Here is a 27241-nt window from a genome sequence, read left to right as displayed (position 1 = left end):
ATACTAGCCCATCAACACCTTCTACAAAACATACTAGCTTAATTTTAAGTACAATATAACATCTTCTACAAAACATACTAGCTTCACAAAACTAGCCCATCAACAAAACATATACAAAATCAAATCTCGTCACATAGTTGTTGCCCAGCTACATGTATTTCCATCACATATGGTTTGGCAGCCACTATAATCAGAAAAACGTGTATCATACACAAAATATTAATTTTAAATTACAACCCAAAAAGTGGAGTTGAAACGATTACACACCTCTAAAAAGATAGAATGGGAGTTTGCAAACAAGTACTTTAGAAATGGTGCAAATCACACATTATCAGAGATCCACAGGAGAAAAACCCTCAGCTCCATCACCAACACTACTACCCCATCAAGCACCCCAATTTTTCCAACCTTCAAGCGATCAAATTGGTAATTGGTTTGAATCTGATCCATTGCCATTTTGGAAACTGAATATTGATATCCTCACAACTCTTATCAAAGATAATCAAAGACTAGGTTAGGTTTAGATAGTGACTTGAGATGAAAGTTAAAAGTTGAATAAAATTTTGTTAGAATATTATTTTTTAATATTATTATTATTTTGAGATTTGAAAAAGTTGAATTATTTATTATATTTTGTGTGAAAAATTTATGAAAATTATAATGATGAGACGAGATGAGACGAGATAGATTGAGAGCACCTCTCAATCCAAACCTAGCCTAAGGAAAAATAAATAAATAAATAAATAAATAAAACTTCTTGCACTTATCTGAACTTGCCCACACGAAGAATCTCTACAATGACATCATCTACTTCATTCAAAACTGTTGTGAACTTGTAAAGATCTACTCAAGAGTTCTTGTATGCAAAACTAAAAAAAAAGAAGAATATGATAGCAAATATTCACGGACAGAACCACACAGATACAACAAATCCAAAACTCCTTTGGCAGAATCAAAAATATCAAGAAAACGAGCAATAATGAAAAAAGGTAATCAAAGAAACAAAGAATAACAGAAATAAAGAATCAACACAAGTTGTTTACGTGGTTCGACCCTAATGGTCTATGTCCACGGCAGGAATGGCCGCAGAGCTTTATTGATGATCAGTGTCCTTCATATAGAAGCCTCATAATCACATGTATATACAAAGCCTTCACTCTCTCACAAAAAATCACAGTGATTTTCTTCTCCAAGTGAAACCTTTACAAACCCTAGATTCCCCTCTCTGTTCTCTCTTTCTCTCTGTGTATCGAAGCCGCCCCAAACAGAATGCCCAAAATGAGAATAAACTAGGGTTTACAACACAGAAGCTACATATATATAGGATAAAACAGATGTTGACACGTGGAATGATCCAGTGGCATCAAATCCATAATACGGCAGCTTCAAGCACGGACACTTCACATGAGAACAGCTTCAGTCTTATTAACTTCAATGGTTTTGAGTTTGCCACTTGTCTCTCATCCAATCACTCGAAAGAGAAACATATTAGACATAAATTAAAACAACAGATAAATGTATTGACACATTATTACAAAAACCATGTAAAACCAGTACCCGATGATGGAAAAAAAAAACAATGATTCTTCTGTTCCAATGCTCATAGATTTGGATTCTTTATGTCAGGTTAAGAGTTTTGTTGGTGTTCAAGAGTTCTAAAAGGTTGCGGCATGGATATGGTGCATTACTAAGATAAATGTGAGATGAAGGTATGGTACATTATGTAAAAAAAATAAGGATTTAAACGAAGTAGTTCTATTAGATACAAGTGATTAGGGGCACCAATAGCATACCAAATGCTGAGGTGGATTGAGTCATGTAAGATGCCATTTGAAAAAAAAAATGAAAAAAAAAAAAGAGAGAAAGAACTAGAAGAAGAAAGATAAAGAAGAAGGATGAAGTTGATGAGCATTCCAAGAATGTATCCCGTCTAAAAATGAGATAATGAAATTATAGAGGAAAATGAAGCTCCAAATCGACAAGGAAGTATACAGGCCCGACGATCCCATTATCGTCTCCGTCTAGATCTCCAACCCCCATGCCACCGAAGATCTCTCCATCTCCCTCTTGCTCGAACACCTTAATTTTGAGTTCAAATAATTAAAAATTTCTAGCCATTCTTCCCTCATTCCACGACCATTCTTCATCTTTTTTGGTATCCTCCTCAAATTTCTATCAAATTTCAGGCCTTAGTGCAAGGATCATTTCAAAGAGAATTTATATACCCAGAGAATTTATAGGAATCAAAGTTGTTTACTTGATGAGGAAAAAAAAAAAAAAAACTAATCTGATAACTATCAACTTCAAAATAGCATTTCACAAAAAAAAAAAACTTCAAAACAGCAACTTTTCAGACTTTTCAAAGCAGCAACTTTCATCTCCCGCCCCATCCATGCGCACCGTTTCATTAGCCTTTTACATGTCATATTCGGTGGGTGCACAAAATCGCCAGAAATAACACTTTTTCTAAAGAGAAAGGGTCGAAGTCAACGAAAACATGTGAATAAAAAAAAAAAAAAAGAACCATCAGGGGGCTGTTTTAGTAAAAGCGTATGGATAACGGCTAGTTGGCTGATTACCGTTGAATGGACACGCGGAGAAGCGGAACGCTCCCCGAGGCCTATACTCCCCCTCGAGTCTCCACTCAAAAACAGCACTTTTAGAAGATTCGGAAAATGAAAGAGCTGCTCTGAAGATCTGAGAATCTCAAGGAGCCGATCCACTCTTTCACTTCGCTGGAGATTGCGTAAGGAGAAGCTTCCACTTCTTCACACAACTTCAATTATACAACTAGGGTTTTCATCAAATTGTTCGAGCGCGGAACCGGGGGGCAAATCATGAACATTTTCAGGAAGAAAACCTCACCCAAAGGTAGGTACACGCTTTTAATCGAAGTGCTTTTACTTTTACACGACCAAAGACATAAGCATTTTTCTGAATCTCCATTGTTTCTCTCTTTTTTAAAAAAAATAGAAAATAAAAATAAAAATCTGGTATCTGCCCTGGAAACAAAAGCAATATCCTCTTCTTTTAGAAGTGGTTGTTTATTTTTAAATTTTATTTTTACCTAGTTTGGTTCCTAAGGAATTGTAGGAGAATTAAATCTCATATTTTCGAACCCGAAATAGCAATTATCTCTTCTTCTAATTTTCTATCCGACCCAATAGAGGTTTGGTTTTCTTATCTAACATATTTTCAGCTTATTTTCCTTATATTGAATTTTCATAAAATGAATTTCTGTTTCGGCAGATGCTCTGCGAACAAGCAAGAGAGAAATGGCTGTTGCCACAAGAGGTATATATGTTATATTGCCCTAACACTAGATTCTTTTCTAAACGATTGCAAATGCCTTGATCTTTTTTATGCATTGTATTCCCCACGATAGTAAAAAAATGATGGAAATCATCATCTCAGAGTTGGGTAGTTAGTTTGAGCGTTGTGCTTGAATAATCGCTGATAAATTGGCAGCCAAGTGATGTTGAAATTTAAAATGGTAGTCAGTTTGTGTTTACCATGCTCAAGCACGGTTGAGATCCTTTTTAATTTTCTGCCTAAATTAGACAGTCCCCAATTCAAAGGTAGATAGACACAACATATGGGTCATGTGACATTTAGCGATGCCATGTATGAATTTCTTACAGTGTGGAACCCAGATTTGCATTTATTGTTGTGTTTTTTCTCTTTTAGAATTGGAGCTTCCAATGCAGGTATAACACTGGAGATGATCTTATTCTCATATAACTTGAATCAAATTTGCACTAGTGGTTGAGTCCAAAACTCCACTTGGAAATGCCTCTAGGCCTCGTTTGTTTTCGCAGATGAGTTGAGATTAAAATTAAAAAGTTGAATAAAATATTGTTAGAATATATTTTTTTAATATTATTTTTGTTTTAGGATTTGAAAAAGTTGAATTGTTTATTTTATTTTGTGTGGGAATTTGAGAAAGTTGTAATGATTAGATGAGATGAGTTGAGATGAACTGTGAAAACAAACAAGGCCTAGTCATTAATTAAGTTAGAACTAGTTTTGGTGAAGAAAATTAAACAATTTTTAAGAACCTATTGCGGTTATAATTCTGGAAAACCTAATTTCATGTTATTGTCTCATATAATCAATCTTCCTATCTTTAGTCTGGTCTAACCTTGTCAAGTCTCGCTTTTACCATGCTTGAGCCCAGTTTATTGCAAGAATTGTCTGAATGCCTTTGTAACTCCAATATACAACTTAAGTTATTCATTATATGCTGAATCTAACTTTTCACTGGTGAATGAGCTCAACACTCCATTAGAGAAATACCTTTACTCATTAACTTATAAAACTTTTTCTTGACAAGTTATTTTCTTGACAAATATCTGAATAAACCTTTTTTCATGGAATATTGTAACACATTAACATTCTCCCATCATTCTAGTATTAAAATTATATATATAATTTATATATAGGGATAGATCTCTATCATGAAGGTGTTATGCATTCAAATGTTTTCAGTTGAAATAAGAATCTTTATTCCAGACCTATTATTGATCTTAGACTTGAACTATAACTGCTTAGGGAAAAAAACACTATCTGAATAATATTAATGATTTAAATGAGTTTTATAGTCGCTTGAAACAAAATCAAGATTTAAGAAGAGCAGGGAGTTAAAGCATCTTACTTGGGCAATCAACTATGACGCAAAGGGAGGTAGTACAAGTCGAGGGAGGACTAGAGGGAGGGCAGGACTTGCTTTGGGGTAGTTACAGTGACTTGCAGGTGGAGTACCATTCGGGTGGAGTATTAGTCTAAACAAGGTTCCCAAGGGGTTGGGGTAGTTACAGTGACTTGCTTTGCTTTGGAGAGGCGTGTGTTGTCCCAATCGGGCTTGGTGTATATTGGATAGGTTTCTAATTTCTCCCTCTTGGGCGATGTTCCCTATTACGGCCTTTCTGTTCATTAGGGGCTCTCTATTATTTGCTAGGTGTTTTCTCTTGTATACTTGGACGCCTATAGATATTAATAAATATTACTTATAAAAAAAATGAGTTTTATAAGCTAGTTTGTTACAGCCTTAGATAGTTATTTTGATCTTAGTGTGCATCTTTACTGCTACATTTAGAAAGGTGAAAGGGTTTTTCCCAAAGTAGGAAAAGTAATAATATAATTAGTGATAGGAAGAGAATCATTTGACAAACTACTTTAGTTGGTATGATAGAATCTTTCAAGTATAATAGGAAAATTTTGAAAAATAAGTCATATTTTTGTGCCATACTAATATTTCGCAAGTCACTCAATGGTACTTAAGTGCTAGATGTTCATTAATAAAGGAAGACTGCAAAGTACAAAGTTTATCACTTAAGTTTTATCTTACTGCTTATGACATGTAACTTGCTGATGCACCTTCTTTTTTTAGGTATTGAACGGGAGATTGCATCTCTTCAATTGGAGGTATAAAACTATAGTCAGGCTCTTTTCCTTCTATAGTTACATTTCTTTTCTCCAATTTCAACTCCATGGCATGCAATTTTTCAGGAGAAGAAATTGGTGGCAGAGATTAAGAAAACCGCTAAAACTGGAAATGAGGCAAGTTTATTTTCCTCGTTAAATACCAGTTTCATACAACAAATGGGCATACGCTCTGAACCGATCGTAAATTGACTGCTGAAACATCTGTAATTTGTCAAACTATATGTGAATTGTACCGAATTTAACCTTGGGCACATGGCATCAACTTAGGAAGTAAGGTGTGCCTATCAACAAACAGATTTCTTACGGGTTTGAAAATTGATATATGGTTCAACTTTACCTTATTAATAATTTTACATGTGGATTAACTTGATTTTAACATATATCATGAGTGACCTTCCAAGTGAGTTTTCGAGGATGTGCGGGGTCCTGTCAAACTTTAACCTGGCTGACATGTAACAAATATAGCATTTTCATCTGCCAATGTTGGTTTTAGTTATCTGTTTGTAACATCCAGGCTGCAACCAGAATCTTAGCTCGTCAACTTGTCCGGCTGCGTCAACAAATAACTAATTTGCAAGGGAGTCGTGCACAAATCAGAGGTGTAGCAACTCATACGCAGGTCACCATTTTACTTGCAAAACCTAGTGTTTACAAGTATATGAATTTTTGCCATTTGTTTCATTTTGCTTAGCATTGCCTCTCATCTGCAGGCATTGTATGCTAGCACGTCAATTTCTACTGGAATGAAGGGTGCAACTAAAGCAATGGTGGCAATGAACAAGGTATGTGTTTCAAGGGTTATTCTAGAAGATAAGACCCCTTCTTATTCTGGAATTTCTCAATCCTGCTTAGGAGACATGCCATTACCCAAATCAATATTCCCATGGCTCACTGTTCAGTGAGGATTCTAGTATGGATAGAGAAGTATGCCAAATAATGCAGAGAGAGATTTTCTTGATGAGTTTGAGTAGTGTTTTCATTACTACTTTAGTGTACACATCAATGAACTGAACCTAATGGTAATGAAGTCCTCTACATATTAATTTGTTTGCCACGATTTTGCTTTATTTGGCTTCTGTGCTCATGCTGGAAGAGTAAACCTGAAGTACCCACTGTTTATAGTTGAGTGATATTATCAGTCTGCTTCTCTTTTCAGCAAATGGCACCAGCAAAACAAGCTAAGGTGATTAAAGAGTTTCAGAAGCAGTCAGCACAGATGGACATGACTGTAATATTCTCTCTCTCTCTCTCTCTCTCACACACACACACACACACACACACGCACACAAAATGATGGTATCCTTGCAATTTCTCCAATATCTTGCCACAATTTTTCTCCGGCCATACGAGTGTCTGCAGATAATTTAAGCTCAAAGAATTTTTTCATTGCTACAGCTTGAAAACAACCGGTTTGGTTGAATTGTTATACAGTTCATCTGTAGCAAATGATTCCTACCCACTTTCTGTACAGAAATATGGTTACATAGGGTCCTTGGTTTGAGATGTCCGAACATTATCTATCACACACTTTTTTTCCCGTGCTGCCATTTGCTTCATTATAATGTTCTCTTGTAATATATATTCTCTTGTAATATATGTTTTCTGTATTCTATTGTCACTTGTGCAGATAGAGATGATGTCAGAGTCTATTGATGAAACTTTAGACAAAGATGAGGCTGAAGAGGAAACAGAGGAGCTCACTAACCAGGTCGAATATTGACAGCCAGAGTTTTTAGTTTTAATTATTTTCTTGAAGGGTCCATGGCATTTCCCTTCCCCTTGTAGCTGATTTCTATAGTCTATTTGTAGGTGCTTGATGAGATTGGTGTGGATATTGCATCCCAGGTTAATTTCTTTCTGATTTTTCTGTATTGCTTGAATTTCCTTGCCTGTTCTTGTTCCTCATTCTAAACAGTGTAAACTGAACAATTGTTTGATGTTTCTGTTAACAGTTATCCTCAGCCCCAAAAGGCCGAATTGCATCAAGGAACACTGAAAATGTTGTTACTCGGTATGCCTATTTACCTTTTTTCTTTCTCTGCTGTTAAATTATAAGTTGTGCATTCGATATACTCCTAAAAGTATGCAACTGTGATCTATCAAAAAAAAAAAAAAAAGTATGCAACTGTGATTGCTTACATTTTCAGCTACCAATGCTTGAGTCAAAGATTTTCAACATTAAATAGCTACTGTGGACACGGCACTGGTTATTTAAATTTAGTGAAAAAATAGTTTTTTTAGCATATGTGAAGAAGAACCACTGCATGTTAATCTAGAATCTGCCAAATATAGCGCACAGGATTGTGATAAGTAGATGTTTAACTGTATGGTTAGTGTAATTTATTTTTTTCTTCTTACATTTATCGGTTTGCAAAAATTCATGAAGAGTGTCATCCATATACAATTAGTTAATTAATTGTTGAATTGGAAAATAGTATTTAGAGCCAGAATATAGTTGGCAACCTCCTGGCTATGTATATATATGGAGGTCAAATCCTTTTTCAAAGACCTTCAAGGTTCATTTTATATGCTTCTTGTGTACTAGGGTTGCGTCCCTTTCCCCTTTGGACTTTTAATAAAATTGTATATGTATATACCCAATTCTTTTCACGAATCAAACTCATATTAACTAGTGCTTATATCCTAACAATATATGTTCTCTATATGCAGTTCTGAACCTCCTGATGTTGAGGATCTCGAGAAAAGATTGGCCTCACTTCGACGCATCTGATCTGGAAAGTGAAGTGGTGGGTCTTACTTATATAGTACCTTAGTGTAAATTTAATATATGCACAAATTGAATCAAGCATGTGACAAGTAATATTCTAGTAAGTTTGTCGTTGGGATACTAGAGTTGGTAGTACTGAACAACAACTATCAATATTTTCATTACAAAACTGTTAAGATCAATATCCTCTTTTATCTCTAGTGTGAAAGCAATGACATGACGGAAAACTAATACCACGCACGCGGAGGTCTTGGAACCGATGCGAAACCGAGTGATGTGATAACTTGCCACGTTTGCATCTGAAAGAAAATATAATACTAATAAAAAAAAGAAATGAAAACTGAGAATTCTTCTTCCAGCACAGAGCTATCTAAAACAACTAAAAAGATCAAAGAATTAATTGGCAAAAGCAAAGCAATCGATAGCTAATTTTAAAGGACTAACCCCAGGCTTCGTCTGGTTTCTATTCCTTGGAAATGTCATCAAATTTAATAAATTGATGATTCCAATTCTAGACTTTCAAAAAGTTTATTCAAATGAGCCCGATACTGCCATTTTGACTTGAGTGAGATGGATTTTTTATTTTCTCAGCATGCAAACATATGATAAGGGAGACAAGAATCAAGACCCAGAAAATCAAATTAACTTGACTTGAGTTTCAGCAGGATTGTTAACAAAAAGAAAATTTTCATCTGATCAAGAAAAGTGGTAGATATCGGTGTATTTTTAGGGAGAAGGAAACACGGAAGAAAAAAACTTGGGGAAGGAAGAAAGGAAAAAAACTTAGAAGGAGAGGGGAGAAAACGAGGGAATGAGAAGAGAGTAAAAACAGTGTATTCAACTTTAAAGGAGAAGACTATCATGTGATTAATTGCTCTCATTGCCTGCTGCAAGCTTTAATTAAAACACACCGTTTTATTTAAATAATGTGAAGATTATCCGGCTGTTGCACCAGCCGGTTGAACAAAGCTTTTTTCTTCATACAAGCCTACAGGCTTCTCACATAATATCTAACCAAAGGTTTGTTTGTTGTTCATCATATCAACAACATGCTCGGAAATATTAAGAATAGGAGAGGATGGAAAACGATTTACAGTTCTGAACCTAGTAGCTAGCTCGCTAGCTGTTCAAAACCTCCTTGAAAAATCTAACCTTTTTTTTCTCCTAATTCAACTCTACATATCCATGGTGTTGGTTTGTGTATGAGTTGTTTGCACGAGGTTGTCTTATGTATAGTAGAACCTCACAATAAGGGCGTGGCCTAGAAATTAGGGGTGGGCAACGGGGCTCCACACCCCGCTACCCTGGCTCCATCCGCCCCGCCCCTGCATGGTGGGGCAGGCAACCCCACTTTGCCCATGCTAGGACAAGGCCTCCCGCCCCGTATTTCCCCTCCCCCCCCCCCCGCGCACGCATTTACATTTATATATTATATATAAACATAAATATATATTTATATTTTACAAATTGTGTATATATAAATATAGATTATAATTTGTTAGACTTGTTCACAAAATATGCGTTGGCAAATTTAAAAATTAATACACTACAATTCACATAAAATATGCACTAGTAAATTTAAAAATTATATAGTTTTTAAATTATAGTCATATTTACAAAATTTAAATTTATAATTTAGGTCTAAAAATGTATTTTTTTTAATTACTTTTAGACTTAGAAATTATTTTCAAATCAAGTAAAATGTAATATTTTTTTTAAATGGACAGAAGAAGGGGGCGGATTCCCAAATCTGCCCCGCACCTGGCGGGGGATGGTGAAAACCCCACCCCCCACCCCATGCAGAGAAGGGGTGGGTCTGCCCCAAGGCAGGTAGCACCCCTACTGAAAAAAAACTCGAACTTGAAGATAATCTTTACAATCGTTGTCAAGGCATCAAAATATAGGACGACAATTGGGGCAGTTTTGCATGGACTAGACTTGGGTCCACTTGTTGAAATTGGATTTGTTGGATGTAGGACATGCATCCCACAACATACTCATGTATCCCATAACAGTGCGTTATGTGGGATTACATGTCCCACGTCTAATGGGTCTAGTTTTCGTTAAACTTGAGTTCAGTTTTTGTGAGTATAGACTCGACAAAATATGTCTTCCGACGATAACAAAGAACTATATTTGTCACAAGGAATGAGAAATAGCCTTAAAAGTATTTAAATAATCTTAAAAATTCTTTAATAGAAAAATTAGGTTATTTGGGTGTTACATATTAAAGTACTTTTTAATATCAAATAAGCTAAAAAGTAAGTTACTTTTATTTTAAAGAGAAATGATAGTTGCAGTAGTGAGTGTGCAAGTGCTGTACAATTACTTTGAAAAAAGTAAATAAATACGGGACCGACATCAAAAAATAATAATTTTTTAAGAGTGGATCCCATTCTTTTTCAAAGCGACTACATAATGCTTGCGCACTCCATGATTACATGTAGGATTACTCTATTTTAAATAGATATAACGTATGATATGAAACTACGTTAGTTTGTAAGTTTATTTTTGTGAAACCTCTATAACACTTCTCAACTTCCAATAATTATCATAAATAATAATTCATGGATAAATGGCACGACTGTGGAGTTCAGTTCATTCTTATCAAGCTAATATTTTGATTCTTACATGGCAAGTGAGATCGATGGGTTTAAACCCTAAATAGGAATAATTAACTAAGCCATAAAGAGTTTTGTTGAAATGTAATGAACATTTTTTGTTTAAATTAATTTGTTCTATCTTTTTTGGTATTTGCTGCATGGATAACTACTTTGTAGTATTCGACAATGATGGGATTGGGGAATCTTTTGCTTATCCAAAGTTAAAAACATTGTTTTCGTCGTTCATACTTTTTCTTTGGAATAAGAGATCATATTTTGTTGGACCATTATTTATCTCTTTTTAATTCACAGATATATTATTTATAATGGATTATGAACATTTGCTCTTGTGCTCAGAGCAACTTTCTATGCAAAAGTGGACCATTTTAAGGAAGGTTTTGTGAATAAACCTCTCACATTTTAGGTAAAAGAAGAACCATATTGCCTGGTCCTAGCCAATTGTTAGAGGTCTATGCATAAAGAGGAATACTACTCCATCTTACATTTAATCATCCTTACTCACATATGTTGACGTGATACATTTCAAGTGGCTGTCCTTATGAATTACTTAAATAAAAATCACTAAAAATGTGCTACATGGTAGGCATGATAAAGGATGACAAAATCTAGAATGAAGAAAAGTATTACTCATGCAAAAACAAATAGAATTTTTTGGTCCAGGACTATTCAAAGTGCATAGAGGGGGTGTTGGTCTTCCAAGTGTTGTTTTGCTATCAAACAGTAGACCTTGAGGTACCAATACCACCTTATTTGAGAGAGAATAAAGAATAAACTAGAGAATTTTGATGATCTTTGTTAGCTGGTGCTTCTTAGAGTAAAAATAAAACTCCTTTTGGTCCTACCAATTAGTATTGGAGCAAAACATTTCAAATTTTTTGTATAGAATGGTAAAATTTTTCTAGTATATATATAGATTATTTCCTAAAAAAAAAAAAGGGTGGGTTGGGCCGGAATACTCATCTCTTTCAAAACTATTTTCAGGTCGAGTAATCGGCCAAGCGGCCAAACGGGATACTCCACTTTCTGGCCAGGCCGGAGAATAGTTTTATAGTTCATCTTGACACAGAATTTTGATAGTCTTAAAAAGGAAAAACACTTGTTCGGATATTTTGAACCGAAGAAGTTTTAGGAGATTAGATTCTTATATTGAAGGGTAAAAATTATATATTAGCTCCAAAAATTATGAATATATACCAAATTTAATTTTGAAGACAAAATCTTAAAAGTCAGGGAAGATGCAATATTCTAAGCATAATTAACAAACTATGAAAATCTCAATTAAAATAAAAATAATATCACATTTTCTTTCGTATTTTCCTATTGTATCCAACATGATTAAAGTCTCCAAATATATATACATAATATTTTCATATTATTTTAAAATTGTATTTATTTATATAATTATAAACTCATAAAATGACATCTCAACCATATATCCAGTTGATTGGCACCAAAAAAGGAAAAAAATTAAATATCCAGATCGGTGTGGTTCAGCAAAAATAAATCTTACCATAAAATTGAAAACATATTATAAATTGACGTACCACAATAAATAATATTAATTTTTAGGAAATATTTTTTATTTGATAATTTCACTAACGGTATGGTCAAGAGGATAAAATCAAACTTTCGGTAGATAAGGGGTAAGAATCTTCCAGGTAATAAAAAACACAAAAGTCAGGCCGAAAACCAGCAGGTGCAGGGGGATCTTTCTTCTCCGTTTCTATCATTTCCCTCTCTCTCTCTCTCTCTCATCCTGCCTTCAAAACATTTACTAAAAAGAAAAAGAAAAGGAGACTTCGATCCAACCCTCTTTTTGTTTGGATCTCTTTCCTTTGTCTCAGCCTTTGAACCCTCACACCCTTCAAATCTGTCCATTCTCGCCGCGGTTTCAGGTACTATCAATCTCGACTATGTTCTCAGAGCTTTCTACGTTTTATTTCAGATCGAATTCCTTGGTTTTGTGATTGATATCTTTTTCTTTTGGTTTCTTGAGAAAACTCTGGAATTTTGATTCTTCTTGCGCAGAACAATTATTCTGGTCTGTTCAAAGTACTTGTAAGGATTTGGGCGTTGGTAATCTGAAGCAAAGCAGGTAAATTGTAATTAATCTGAGTTTGGATTATGCGATTTTGTGGTTCTGTGTTCAATTCTCCGATTTCAAACTTTCCCGGGCTATGACGTAATTGTTATTAGGGAATTAATATTTATTAGTGACTAGTGTGTATGCCATTGATAATTCCGTTCAGTTTTCTATTTTAGTTTTTTTTTTCTCCTTTGAATGGTATACCTGCCCCCCAAACAAAACTACATAATTATCTGTCCAGAACTTTCAGACATTCGGAAAACAGCTTAAATATGAAATGTTGAGATATACCTAGTTGTCTTTATCACAAGGATTATCACCCTTGGTTCCCTCTCCAGCTCCGGATCAGATCAGTGTGGAAAAATTCTTTCCAAGGATGTACTGGGCTTGCCTTTTTCGCTTTGATGGCTTTACTCTTACAGCAAGGTGGGGAAACACAAAATGATGCCAGCATTAGAACATTACGGCTTATGGACATTTTAGTGGATCAATTTTTTTTTTTTTTTTGATAAGCGACATTTTAGTGGATCAATTGATGTTGAGACCCTTCTAATGGCATACATCTAATTAGTGTGAGGTGGAACGAATTACACATTTTAGGCCCCATCTATCTTGGTGATATTTCTTGTTTTTCACTTGCATCAACTATTAGGATAGACTTTCCATGATTTCCTTCTTGTGTTTGTACCAAATCTTGTTTCCAAAAAGTAAGCTCATGACCTACGGTCTCTTTGGTCTTTGCTTTGTTTGTTTGGTATGGCTTGTGTCATGCTTAAATATCATTGAGCTTTTGTGGAGTAGGAGAGTCAGGGATGATGGGAAGGTAAAGGAACTACTTTTTTTAGGGCGGTTCCATAATGTTTTATATAGTTCATTTGGAGGATAGATTGAGGGTTTTCAGATTTCACAACATGTACCGAAGATTGTGCTTTTGAGATTGCTTATCTCTTGGTTATCAATGGATTTATGGTTTCATTTTACTCTTGTTTTTCTTTTTTTCTTTTAGGCATATATTGAAGCTTAATTAGAGATATTGTAGTACTTGTTCCCCCTCCTTTATGGGGTGTGGCTTGCCTTGTACACCATCCTCTTAATCAAGTTTGATCCTCCATTTTTTCTATATTTATGGGATTTTGTGGAAAAGATGGGCCTTGTCTCTTACCTCTGTAGAATGTCAATGTGTATATTTAAAACTCAAGCTGTAAGGTGCCTTAATAAAATGTTAATGGTTTGGGCACTCATCTGTTCTTTAAGAATACTTTTTATTACTTAATTATAGTAATTGTTTTTTGACAATTCTATCTGAATTTCCGTTTTTTTTTTTGGTTGTTTAAATTTATTTGCTCTTGATATTGGATACTCTTCAAAAAATCCTTTTAAGTTGCAGAAATTTGATTGAATTAGATTGATGGTATCGGTTTCAAAATCATTTTCAACAGCATTGCTTAGGAAGAGCTCTGAACTTCACTCATGATAGTCATTCAGCCTCTCCATATGATGTCTTTATGTGACTTTATTTAACATTGCAGCTATGCAGAGCCAGCTTGTCTGTAGTGGATGCAGGAGCATTCTTCTTTATAATGGAGGAGCTTCTAATGTCTGTTGTGCATTATGCAATGCAATAACCTCAGTCTCTCCTTCCGGTATTTTCTTTGTTATTCTTTTGTATCATTGCAAATTTGCAGCCATTTATATGTTTTTGAATACTTTTTGGACTAAGTTATTAACTTTGAATGTGGATATGCTTGATTTGAAAGTTCTATCATCAATGACCTTGGGAAGCACTAGCCATATATTTTGCTTGTACTCCAAAAAGACTAGTAAAGATTACACTGGACTGCTTTTGCGTTATTATAAAGTCCAAAAACTTTTCCCTTCCAGGCAATATAGAATCTCTCTCTCTCTCTCTCTCTCTTTTTTATAGGTTAATATAGAATCTCTTAACCAAGCTCTTATTCTCTATCATCCTATACATTTGAGCTGTTACCATTTTCTCCACTTAAATCCTCGATATCCTCATTAGGTCATTCTATTGTGGCAAGGGTCAAGTTTCACTTCTGGTGGGAATTTCTTTGATGGCATTTCTGACGACCCAATTAAACGCTAGCCACATATGAGCTTATACTCCAGAAGGACTAGTCAAGGTTACAATGTAATCCCAATAGAATTATTATAAATCCAAAGCCCAAGAACTTTTCTTTCCCATGCAATGTTGGATATCATTTACTTAAGCTCTCATTCATCATCCTTGTATAGATCTAGGGTGTTACATTCATTTTTTAATTGAGAGAAATATTTTTTTTTTATAAGTTAATTGAGAGAAATGTGTCGGTGGCTTATATCCATAGTAAGATATGACACAATCGGTTTGGCTGAGTATTAATGGATGTGTATGTGAAATGTAGCATTTCCAAGTTAAAACTTGGAGGTTTAAGGCACTTATAGATTGCTTAAACAGATGTGGACTTGGACCCAAAGATGGCTATGAGGACTTAAATGCTATAGGGTAGGTGTGCATGATGGAAATCCAGCAAGGTATATGGAGAGAGAGAAATGACCAGAGCATTGGGGATAAGGAAAACAGTGGTGGATCTTAAGGAATTCCTCTTCAAAAGATGGTGCAGGAGCATTCTCATTTTGTTGTTTCTAATTCTAGTTTTCAGGATTTCTATACTCTTTGACTGTTTCCCTATTAGGTTTTTTTCATGTATATTTTCTATGTACTCCAGCAACAATTTATTTGATGATTAATAACACTTAAATTCATAGAAAAAAAAAGAATGGAAAAAGAGAAAATGCAGCAAGGTATTAACAAAGATTACTTGGTCGTAATTTGTATATGCGTTTTTCCAGGGTTTGAACATTGAACCTTCGGCTATGCCTATTTTTTATATTAATAAGAATCTGTTTTACTCAAAATGATTTCAGGGTTTACACCATAGGAAAGATAACTCAATAAGGGCATTAGTCTATTATTAGCATTTGGCTTCAAAATTACTCCAAGTCTCTAAGCAAAACCTTAACAACTGCCTTTCTTGGTAATTGAAATACTGTATAAAATTCATCAGCACATTATAATTTAGCCTCCAATTACTTACCAAAAACAAAAAGGAGAAAACTTAGCCTTCAAAGATGCATGAAACAAAATAAGATGGTTTTACATGGTTTATGCTATTGCCCTAACGTTCATTCATCGTGAAATCATACAACCCAGTTTCTGAAACATGTTGATAATGCAAGACTTTATTCCAGTAATATCAATAATATGTGTATACTTTGCTAGACGTTTGTTTTTCTACAAATTCCAGCTTTGTTGAAAAAACACTAACATGCATGCGACACTTCAAAATATTACAAATATTCATACATCATAAAATCAAGTAATTTTGTGAAATTTATATTGTTGAGAGGTGAAATCAATCTTCTCATATTGCTGACGGATTGCTTAGAAAGCTAAACAACACTCTTAAAGCATGCCTATTCATCTTTTTGCTACTCTAAAACCTTAGCTCAGCATCAATACAATTAAATAACAGAATAGGAGGGAAACAAGGCCCTTACGTAGAGAGGATTTCGTCAAAAACCTAGGAAAGAACCATGAGGGGTTGAATATGAATAGATGGAATCACACTGATTTGCGTGAGAGTTGAGTTTTGCACTGGTGTTGATGTTGAAACCATGCAAGAAGGTATAATAATTTATTAGAAAGGTTGTTTAAAAGCTATACTTAAATCTTAGGAAACTTAAGAGAACTGGAAGAAAACTAACTTAAATCATTGGAAAGGACTCAACAGCTAGGGCTTGTGTTAAGAAGAAGGTCTACGATTCTTTTTCCGGAAATTTTACTGCTCAAACAAAAATCTTTGAATTTTAGGAGTTGGAGGGGGGCGACAGTAAGGGAAAATAGTGGCCCAAGTTGAAATAATAAAAGATGGTGTCCTATTTATAAGAGCAATTAGAGTTTTCTTTGGCTAAAATGGTGCTGCGGCCAACGTAGGGGTTAGACTCCCGTATTGGATTAGGTTTTCATGAGATAAGCTTGAAAAATCAACTCCTAGAATTTTAGGATGTGCTGGCAGATAATTAGGAGAGAGAAAAGTTCAAAATTTTAGGGTGTCCTAGCTATAAAATAAGGCCCTATACTATGGTCATGGGTGTGACAAAGAGAGACAGAATATGTGCGAGTCTTCCTAGCAATCTTAGGGCTCAAAATAATGCCCCAATATGATGTCATATTCTATTAACATCACTAGCAACTACTATGGACTTCAAGTATTTGTAAGCTCTAAAGCATTACTTAGCTCATCAAGAAAGGCCTTCTGTCCAGCCATAGTAGCTGTTAGTGTAGACCAAAAACTAACCTACCCAATTGTGTTCTCTGAACCCCATCATCACATCCTCTGCCTCTATTCCTATAATTGCCTAATTAAGTGTTGCCAGAATTCAGTTTGAATAATTCATGGGTCACCATCATTCCACTCTGTTGATGTGACAATGTTTAAAACCCTAGATCAATGCTTGTTTAAAATGATAAATATCCAAGAGTTATTGAACACTGCCACATCAGCGGAATGAGATAATGATGGGATGATTGTATAGTTTCTAGCATTACTCCTAGATTATGCTTCATTTTCAATTTGGCTTGATAAACTCCTCACTCCTTGCTAACCTTTTGAGAGTCATTGATCATGTACAATTGTCATGAATTAAACTTGTGTACTTTTTGTAGTTGGGCTATGCCTATTTCTATATCAATAAAATATCTTCTTGTCAAAAATAAAATAAAATAAATAAACTTGTGTACTTAAAGCTACGATTATCCCAAAATACTTTGCTCCTGTCCTCACTCCTGTGTATTTAGCATATGTACGTTCAATTGCTCACTTTTAAGGTGGTAATCTCCGAGAAGTTTTTGTGTCCCTTTTTTCTCTCAATCAATTTGCGATACAAAAGTGTAATTCCATTAGAGACAAGGGATGAGAACTCGTCATCCAATATTAATGTCTCTTCTTGCTTAGTTCTTGATATCGGTATCTAACATTCATAAGTCTTCAAAAGTGAAGGTCAAATTCCACCATAGTTTTCTAATTATACCTTTTAGGCATGCTGTCAAAACACCTTGCTAAGCACTGCATGGACTCAGTGACCACCTACCTAATGGCATAAAGGTGCCGTATCCTAATTATAATTTACTCATCATTTTTGCTTGTGGCATTCATTATCTTTAGTAATCTTGACCTCAAAAAAGCATTGCTCTCTTTGTATATCTTTAGGCAGTTTGCATTCACTGATCATTGGCCATGAGCTCACATTCACGAATAACAAGAGGATCATGAAGTTTCTAAACCCTTTATATGAACATGTGTATGTCCTCAAGATTCTATGTAAAATGAGGGAGACTGATATGGTGGTTGGCAGAAACTAATTGGTTGTATTTAACATATACACATGCCTATGGTAGGAGAGTTTTGGGGTTCGATTACCTATGCTTGTATATTAACCTTGCAGGGACAGAAATGGCTCAACTTATATGTGGAGGTTGCAGGACATTGCTAATGTATACACGCGGGGCAACAAGCGTGAGATGCTCCTGCTGCAACACATTGAACCTTGCACCAGGTACAATCTATATGCTCCTTGTGCATTAGGTGTGAATTGTACAAGATTTTATTATAATCTGCCAGCCCATTTCATACTCAAATAGTGTGTAGCTGCAAGTTGAGATTCATGACTGGAAAAGTTTGTGATCTGCCATACTATTGTAATCCTCGAATATTGTGCTTTTCAATATAGCAAGATTCCTTGTCTTGTTGCCCTTTTCTCACAAATAAACTAGTTATCCCCCTTGCAATTACTATGTGGAACTCTAATAATTGTTGAGAAATGCTTGGTTTATAAAGAGATCTTACAAAAGTAAGCTTACAAACTAACGTGCTTTGATATGATACATTAAATTTTAAATGTCCTTTTTTTTGGTAAAGTAGATGTGACGTATCACATTAAAACAAGTCAGTATGTAAACTTCATTTTGAAAGATCTCTTTGTAGATCTAATAGCACTTCTCATAATTGTTGGCAACAAGTTGGGGTACACATTTTTACAATCATAGTTGATGCAATTGTTTGCTTCAGTGTGAAACAATGTAACAAGTTACAGGAATGAATTCATTTAAATATACATCATGTTTAATAAATTTATGTAAATTTTAGAATAGAAAGACCTTTTCTTTATTATTAATTGGAGATTTAATTAAAAAAGGGAAAAGTCATAGCCTGAGTAGAATGGTGGTATACAAGGGGACACCTACTTAGAAATAGGAAAAGGGATGAGAAAACCATGAAAAATCATCCTATACTATCTATAGAAGCTACTTATTAAAAAAAATAAAAACTATCTATAGAAGCTACCCAAAGGAACAAAGTATTAAGAAGGAAAGTTTAAGCTCCTCCAGCATCTGCTTGCGATAAGCTTTTATTGTGACTTAATATCCAGTTTGAAACTAGAAGCTGAACCCTCCCATCCTCAAGTAGTGACCTGCTTCAATGGATGTAAAGGAACAAAGTGTTGAGCCACTGGGATAGAGGTGTTATTAATCTAAGCTAGTTTCAATTGTTGAGGGTGCGACTTGAGGGAGTGCCTGCTGCTTCCTGCCGTCTAGGCCCCACCTGTTTGATTTCCAGCGGGTAGGGTGCTCCTATAGTCGCGCCTAGGTAGGGAAGCCACCTCCGATTGTCCCCTCCTACCCTTTTTATCCAGCAAGAGAAAAAAAAAAAATTGCTGAGGGTGTGATTGAGTGAAATTCTTAAGGCAATCAAATGTGGATGGTTATCATTGACTTAAACCTTTTAACTTGATTTCCACAAAAAACCAGGCATTTGAAAAATAGAATTGCACCGCCAATCTTCTTGCTGCACTTAGAGGTATAGCTAGATTGCATCTAGCAATGGATAGGAAAAAAGTATCCTCTCCATCTGATTCTAAATCATCAGGTAGTATATACTCATTTTTATGAATAGTAAAGGTACTGCATTTTTTTAAAAGGTCCTTTTTTTTATAAGTTAACAATTATATTAATAGAATTGGCATAACCCAAGTACACAAGATGATATACAAGAGGAAGCATTTTATTAAAAAGTCCTAGGGGCACAACCTAGTATATGCTCCATAATTGAATGAAGTTCCTTCATTAGCAGATCTTATAGTTGTTCTTCTTTCTCCCCTTCAACCTTTTCTTCTTTGATAAATAACCGAAATTCATTAAAAACCAAATGGTGTACCCAAGTACACAAGAAGTATACAGGAAAACCACCTAATTAAAAGGGAAATAAAAACAACCAAACTAAGTCCTAACCCACAATGTCCTATCCCTTAGAAACAAACTACTGTTTTAGATGGAGAGAAAGGAATGATTGATATCTCAAGGATTGCGAGTGGACTTAAAACCTTCTTCATGACTACTTTACTTTGTTGGGCCTTCCATGATTTTTCCCATCTCTTTTTCTATTTTTGTTAGGTGTTCCTCTTGTATATTACCTGTGTAACTGGGTATGCCTTTTGCATTTCAATAGAATATATGAATACCTGTAAAAGTAAAAATAAAAAATATGACCACTAGCAATGTAACTTGATGGAGACAAGTGGCAATATTCGTATAAAGTTTTAAAAGTTTTAAAAGGCATGGAAAAGATATTTCTTATACCCAAACTTTAACTCCACATGTTAGATGATGCAGGGCCTACTTTGTAGCTTGCTTAAATTTAGTCGCACTCTAATTGAGCCATAATTTTTATGTACTTTTAAGTTAGTTAACTGGTAGTTTCATTTTATATATGTTAATTCCTAATGTTTTTAGGGTCGAAGTCTTTTAAAGGTATCACCCTTATAAAGTTATAAAATGCATGGAAAAGATAAGAGTCTAACCTGCATAATTTAGTTGGAGTCTAGTGGAGTTTGAATCGCTTTGGTAGTTTTATTTTATATTTTTGGGTTAAATTTTGGTATTGAGTCCTAAGGGCCTAAATTTACAGTCCAAGTTTGAGTCTATGTAGGTTTCTTAATTGAAGTCATATCTTCCCATTTTTGAAATCCAAACACTGTGAGAGTTAGGAATTATTGATAACTGTTCAGTGTGAGGTGGCCATGACACAGTGAACAAATTCTTTGCTAGAGTGATGCCGAAAAGGGTGGTTAACTTCTTAGCAAGTTGGAATGACCTACGTGGTAATGCTCATATCCTTGCAATATGAAAGATGGTCCCAATTTGTCTATGGTGTCTTTGGAGGGAGAGGAATGAGATAAGCTTGAACGGTTAATGGACAAGCTTAGAACTCTTTTTTTTTAGTACTTTATTCCATTGGTCGATTAGAATAGATTTCAATGGCTTGAATAGCCATGATTTTCTTGAATCACTGGACACTCACGCTTAGGTCTTGCTCTTGTACATGTCCCGTGTACTTGGGTTATGCCTATTTATATCACCAATAAAATTCTTGTTTATTAATAAAAAAAATTGTTTTTAGAACCAAACTCTGAAATCTACCACCAAACAGTAAACTACCTTTGGCAATGTTCCATAAAATTTCTCTGGTTTCATTAGTTTCTTATATATACATCTTGTCTTATTACATATATAGCAGGGATGAATTGTAATAATTTCTTTTTATTATTTTAACTTTTGTTTCAAGCTTGTTTACTGACTTTTTTCTGTTTTGGTGGCTATGTGAAAAAAGTATCCAGCCAGGTTGCCCATGTTAGTTGCGGGAACTGCCGGACAACGCTCATGTATCCATATGGAGCTCCATCTGTTAAATGTGCAGTCTGTCATTATGTTACTAACGTTGGTGTAAGTATAATTTAATGTATCTTATCTCTATCAAAGAAATAATTATATAACATTTGAATTTCCTTCTTATTTTAGCTTCCAGGATTTACTTCTTAATACGTTCTCAAAATTTAGAAATACGCTTCAGTTTGGTTCTATTGAGCTTTCAAACTTGCTACTTCATACTGAGCTTCTTATCCTCAGATTACTCGGTTTTTAAAAAGTAAAATAATTTGAGAAAACCTGTACAGTATGCTGTGCATAATGAGCTTAGCAATTTCAACTTTTGACTTGTACAATTGTTGCCACAAGTGTACACACACGCATGGATGTACATCATATTCTGCTTTGTTTAAAGGAACTAATACATATACCTCTTTAGTTTTTATCATTATGGAAAATGCTGTATATCACACCCATATCCTATTTGTATCCTACTGTGTGACATGGCATTATACATCAACCCTTGAATTTGTTATTTTAAAAAGCAAAAATTTATAATTATAAATATATATATATATATATATATATATATATATATATATATATTTGATGGTTGCTGGGCAATGCCATATCAACAAAAAGAAATTATTTGTACAAGCCCGACATAGACAAGCCCCGTGCAGTGTCTTTGTAAAAAAGTGGACCCATCTAGAAAAGTGTAAAAAACCTATTCTTTTTTCGTGGGACTCAGTTTTTTACAAAGGGTGTGTGCAGGGTTTGTCTATTTGGGGGTTGTTCCTAGTATTACTCATCAACATAATTTGATAGGAGTATGATGAGAGTATGGTATATAATATAACTCTTATCATTATTGCTCTGTAGTTTATCATGGTGAATGCTGGCTCTCTCTCTCTCTCTCTCTCTCATGCTTTCGTATACATCCTGCAGATTGCTAGTGCCAGGGTTCCAATTCCCATGCACAGACCTAATGGGACAGCCAACTCTGGAACAATGCCCTCCACTTCAACTGTAAGCTCTTCCTTCTTATTCTTTCTCTGTCTCTGTCTCTCTCTCTTAAACAAGGCTGACCGCCATTAAGCTTTTGATTGCTCAATAATCTGAACGGTACATTCTCTCTCATTCTCAGAGCCAAACGGTGGTGGTCGAGAATCCGATGACTGTTGACAAAAGTGGCAAATTGGTATGTATTATACCCTGTTTTTATTCTCTCTCTCTCTCTCTCTCTCTCTCTCTCTCTCTCTTTCCATCTCTCTCTCCCACTCCCCCATCCTTCCCTTCCCCCTCCTTCAAACTCATTATACAATTTTCCTTTTGTGGGCAAAACAAGATGCGTTGATAAGATTCTGAATGTCACAGGTGAGCAATGTTGTTGTGGGGGTCACAACGGACAAAAAGTAATTCAATGGCATTCAGAGAACTATTGCTGCTGGTTTTATTTGCAAGAAACAATCCAAGTCCATATTACGCATCAATTGGAAGATGGACATGTGAGATTATTTGTGTATATGTTGGGGATTGCCACGATTGACATTAATTCGAGAAAATATTTCCAATATATAGTTCCTGAGAACTTATACGTGTGATGTACTGTATTTTAAGAGTATAAGAAGAGAGAAAAGGTCCTTGTGCTAGTACTCCCACACTGAACATTCTTTGCCACATTTAGCCAAGTGAACGTGCTTTTGAGGTGTATGTATCTTATTCAGATTCAAAATAATGTAGAAAACTGCTATTTTTTGTGACTGATAATTTCTTTCTTGGGTAAGTGATTAATTTGCTTTCACATGATATTTGTTTGTGTTGGTCGTATGAAGTAGGTTTAATGGATATATGTCATCATAGTAATTTTTTTTACTGGTGCGTAACCGATGGTACCTGAAATTGGTTAGTTACAAACAATGGGAGCTTGAAGGTTTTTTAAGTCAACGTCGTCGTTTGGTGTAAACCTGTTTGCAGTCTTCTGCCAGACACTCCAGGGGTGATGGTATGTCGGGCTCATTTGGATAGTGAAATGAGATGAGATAATTTTAGATGAGTTGAATAAAATATTGTTAGAATATTATTTTTTAATTTCATTATTGTTTTGAGATTTGAAAAAGTTGAATTATTTCTTATATTTTATGTAAAAATTTGAGAAAGTTGTAATGATGAGGTGAGGTAAGATGATTTCTCTATCGCAACAAGCCCAAGAAATTAGAGTGGTGGGAGTTTTGCTATGAGTGGTTCAACATAGGGTACTTTGTCTGTCGTTTGGAGGTAAAACAAAAAAGCTGGGATTGGATTTGCCATTGATTTTTCACTCTATTTTAAGGTGTGTTCTACAAGACTTGTAATGTAATTCGATGGTGGTTCAAAACTTGAATGTTGTTGACCCATGTCACATGTTTCATATTGTTGGATTGGCTCTTTGAAGAATGGCTAGGATTGGCTTTTTGATGCTACGAAATTGAGTTGAAGCATGTTTTGGACGTCTTGTTACGAAACTATGGGGCACAGCAACTTCTTCACCTTCCATTCCTCTAACCATGCAGTGTATCACAAGTAAAAAAAAAAAAAAAAAAAAAAAAAAAAAAAAACATTCAGGAGATAGGGATCCTGGAATAATTTTCTATGCACGCGTTTTTTCTTTTGAGAGGAGAAAACAAAAGAGAGAAGAAAATAAACGTTGTGCTTTTGACATTCACCAAAATAACAGTTGGACCAACTGAAAATTCTGTGAGGGTTTTTACGCTGTCAGCATTTTTCCAAACAACCAAATATCTTGCAACCTGCGTGGGGTTTACATTTTCCAAACCACTCAGCACCAACAACTGAATATCACAGGATGGTTAGACCACCCAAGAAATTTCACAAATGCTTACTTTTGCTTATTATGACTAAAAACAAATTAGTAGTGTTTTTTTTAATCCCTTTATATATCTCTCCAGCGATCTATATATATTTAACCATCTCTCCCTGCTATTAGACTCATCAGTTCTCTCCATATATCCCCCTCACACACACACACACACGCAATGGCTGCACAGGACGGAGGAAAATCAGAAGTTGGTGTCAACTCTTCGCCTGCTCTGAAACCCAAGGATTGGGTCCTTTTGTCTCTGAGGTTGGTTGCATTATTTGCCACGGCGGCGGCAACTATTGTGATGGCACTCAATAAGCAGACCAACACTGTGGTGGTTGCCACCGTTGGTAACACCCCTGTAAAAGTTGCTGTCACTGCAAAGTTTCAGCAAACCCCAGCATTTGTGTTAGTCTTTGTTCCCACGTTTCTTTATCTTTTCTATAGTTTTTGTGCACATAAACGAACAATTTTCTTTTTGTGCGGATACTGCAGGTTCTTTGTGGTAGCCAACGGTATGGCCAGTTTCCATAATTGGCTGATGATAGTGGTGGAACTTTTTGGGCACAAGATTGATTACAAGGGACTCCGCCTCGCAATCATTGCCATTTTAGACATGGTATGTATATTAGGCTGCTCTTTCATTATGAGATAACTTCATGAATGAATAATGAAGCATTTATAAGTGGAGATTATTAATTGGATTTACCTTTTTAACTGTACCTTAAAAAGTAACTATACATGTGTTATATTTAATGATAATCATGATGAATGCAGCATACATGTTGTAAATATTGTTGATTTGCATGGACAGATGACAGTAGCGCTGGCATCAGCTGGGGATGGGGCGGCGACATTCATGGCAGAGGTAGGGAAGAATGGCAACTCACATGCAAGGTGGAACAAGATCTGCGACAAGTTCCATGCCTACTGTGACCGTGGAAGTGGGGCGCTCATTGCTTCCTTCATTGGCCTCCTTATCCTTTTAATCATAAATGTCATGTCTATTAGCAAACTGCTCAAGCCCAAACACACTTATATCGGAGTCCCTTAAGCTAGCATACGTTCTGATCCTCTCTCTCTCTCTCTCTACCCTTTTTTTTTTGTGTCAATTTGCTGGCCCGTTGATTCCTTCTGTTTATTGTTTTGAGCATACGCTTACTGTGATCAGCCTGTAGTGCAATGTAATGTAACCTTGTTTGGTTGTAATCCAAAACCTAAATATGACAATGGCTTTTAGTCCATGGGGGCAAGTGTGAGAGTTACTTCTAAAATTATATCGTTTCTGAAGGACTCTGGCTGATTTCGTTATCTTGGTGGAAATCAGAAGTCTTTTGGCTCACCAATTGAAGAAAATCTTGTTTCTAACTACGAGGGAGTGAGGTGCATTCATGATTCAACTCTTGAGCAAACAAATGTCACACTTAAACAAATTGAGAGGATAATATATATATATATATATATATATATATATATATATATATATATATATATATATACGCGCGCGTAGACACTAGCTAGCCGTGGAGTAATGTGCGAGGCACGTTTGCTTAGTCGGGAGAAATTTATTTTTGGAGATTACTACTGTACAAAAAGGTAAAAAATAATATGAATTTTTACATAAACTTCATTAATCAACAGTTTAATGCATAGAAGCAAAAAAGCTAATTGTAGCAAGCATCTAGGGATAATGATAGGTAAGAGAAGTTTGATACTAGTTTTCAAAATAAAGTAACATACGCGTAATATATCAACCATAGTTTGCTACATAATTGATCATGTTGTGTCTTCTTCTATGGGATTAATTGACAGCATATTGAATCCTTTGTGGCGTTGTTGCTTGAGTTGATCTACGTCTGCACCAAGTTGAATCATCAAATCTTTTTGTGAAGTTTGTATTGCATTGTTCTCTAAATATGACAAATGCTCCTTGATGATATGAATTTGATGCTTATGTATGATTAGGAAAGAAAAAAATAATGTAAAGGCAGAAAATTCAAAGTATGGTAAATGAATACAAATGCTATAATAGAATATTTGTAGTTAAGAGTGTTTTGGATGTTGAAGATGAAAATAATATTTAAATAGAATGTTTTTATGTTTGGCTTGAAAATTAGAGTGATTGAAATGTAGAAAATGAAAGAGTGATCAAGATGAGAAATACTTATAATTCAAGAAGAGGAGCTTGTAATTCTCTAGTATTTTTATTCCGATTTTTTGGTAAGTTCTTTCTTGTAAAAAGAAAAGATTATATGACTTGAAATAGTTATTATATACTCCACCAAAATATAAGGATATAATCTAGGAGTAAAACATGGATAGCGTAGAAGATAACTCTTGTTCCCAAATAGAAGAAGATGAATAAGGAAGATTTTGATATAATAACATAGGAACGTTATAATGATAGTTTTGTTTTATTTAAATTCATTGGGTATGATTATAAGAACAAAAAGTCAATTAAAGGAATACTTTTCATGGTATCTATTAATAAAATTACAATATAAAAAGTTAAATGCTCTAAACGGGATGAAAGGGTCTAGCAATTAAGAAAAAAGAGATTGCAAGTATCTCGTTAGAGCATTTAATTTTTTACATTGTTGGATTCTTAGTTGAAGATATGAGGAAATTTTTTAATAGATTTTTTGTTCTTATCATCATCCACAGGGAATCTAAATAAATTAGAACGTACCATTTATATAATGTTCTATTATTTTATCAGAATATCCATTAATTC

The 27241-nt window shown here is 34.8% G+C and overlaps 3 protein-coding genes across 5 annotated transcripts; all 3 read left to right on the top strand.

Annotated features, from left to right (window-relative positions):
* Nucleotides 1–2600: 2600 nt before the first annotated feature.
* On the top strand, nucleotides 2601–8270 carry LOC121264904 (vacuolar protein sorting-associated protein 2 homolog 2). Its single transcript, XM_041168260.1, has 11 exons — nucleotides 2601–2871; nucleotides 3250–3294; nucleotides 5390–5424; nucleotides 5509–5559; nucleotides 5960–6064; nucleotides 6156–6227; nucleotides 6602–6673; nucleotides 7073–7153; nucleotides 7255–7290; nucleotides 7398–7456; nucleotides 8116–8270. Exons 1-11 carry the CDS (start codon nucleotides 2838–2840, stop codon nucleotides 8174–8176), a joined length of 651 nt encoding a protein of 216 aa, XP_041024194.1. The 5' UTR covers nucleotides 2601–2837; the 3' UTR covers nucleotides 8177–8270.
* Nucleotides 6699–25749, top strand: LOC121264905 (CASP-like protein 1B1). Of its 2 annotated transcripts, XM_041168262.1 has the most exons (4): nucleotides 6699–6731; nucleotides 24681–24915; nucleotides 25003–25126; nucleotides 25322–25749. In XM_041168262.1, exons 2-4 carry the CDS (start codon nucleotides 24683–24685, stop codon nucleotides 25559–25561), a joined length of 597 nt encoding a protein of 198 aa, XP_041024196.1. In that variant the 5' UTR covers nucleotides 6699–6731; nucleotides 24681–24682; the 3' UTR covers nucleotides 25562–25749. The 2 variants fall into 2 exon arrangements, with proteins under 2 accessions (XP_041024196.1, XP_041024195.1); XM_041168261.1 differs by lacking the exon at nucleotides 6699–6731 and having other exon boundaries at nucleotides 24612–24915.
* LOC121264906 (protein LSD1-like) lies at nucleotides 12468–23417 on the top strand. 2 transcript variants are annotated; one of them, XM_041168263.1, is made up of 8 exons: nucleotides 12468–12692; nucleotides 12826–12892; nucleotides 14413–14526; nucleotides 18392–18502; nucleotides 21613–21725; nucleotides 22596–22676; nucleotides 22795–22848; nucleotides 23025–23417. In XM_041168263.1, exons 3-8 carry the CDS (start codon nucleotides 14415–14417, stop codon nucleotides 23064–23066), a joined length of 513 nt encoding a protein of 170 aa, XP_041024197.1. In that variant the 5' UTR covers nucleotides 12468–12692; nucleotides 12826–12892; nucleotides 14413–14414; the 3' UTR covers nucleotides 23067–23417. The 2 variants fall into 2 exon arrangements, with proteins under 2 accessions (XP_041024197.1, XP_041024198.1); XM_041168264.1 differs by having other exon boundaries at nucleotides 12474–12692; nucleotides 12794–12892.
* Nucleotides 25750–27241: the final 1492 nt, after the last annotated feature.

This window comes from Juglans microcarpa x Juglans regia, chromosome 5D, assembly GCF_004785595.1.
Source record: "Juglans microcarpa x Juglans regia isolate MS1-56 chromosome 5D, Jm3101_v1.0, whole genome shotgun sequence".
NCBI classification, from domain to species: domain Eukaryota; kingdom Viridiplantae; phylum Streptophyta; class Magnoliopsida; order Fagales; family Juglandaceae; genus Juglans; species Juglans microcarpa x Juglans regia.
The sequence above is the reverse complement of the archived record's forward strand: the minus strand, read 5'-3'. Positions and strand labels throughout refer to the sequence as shown.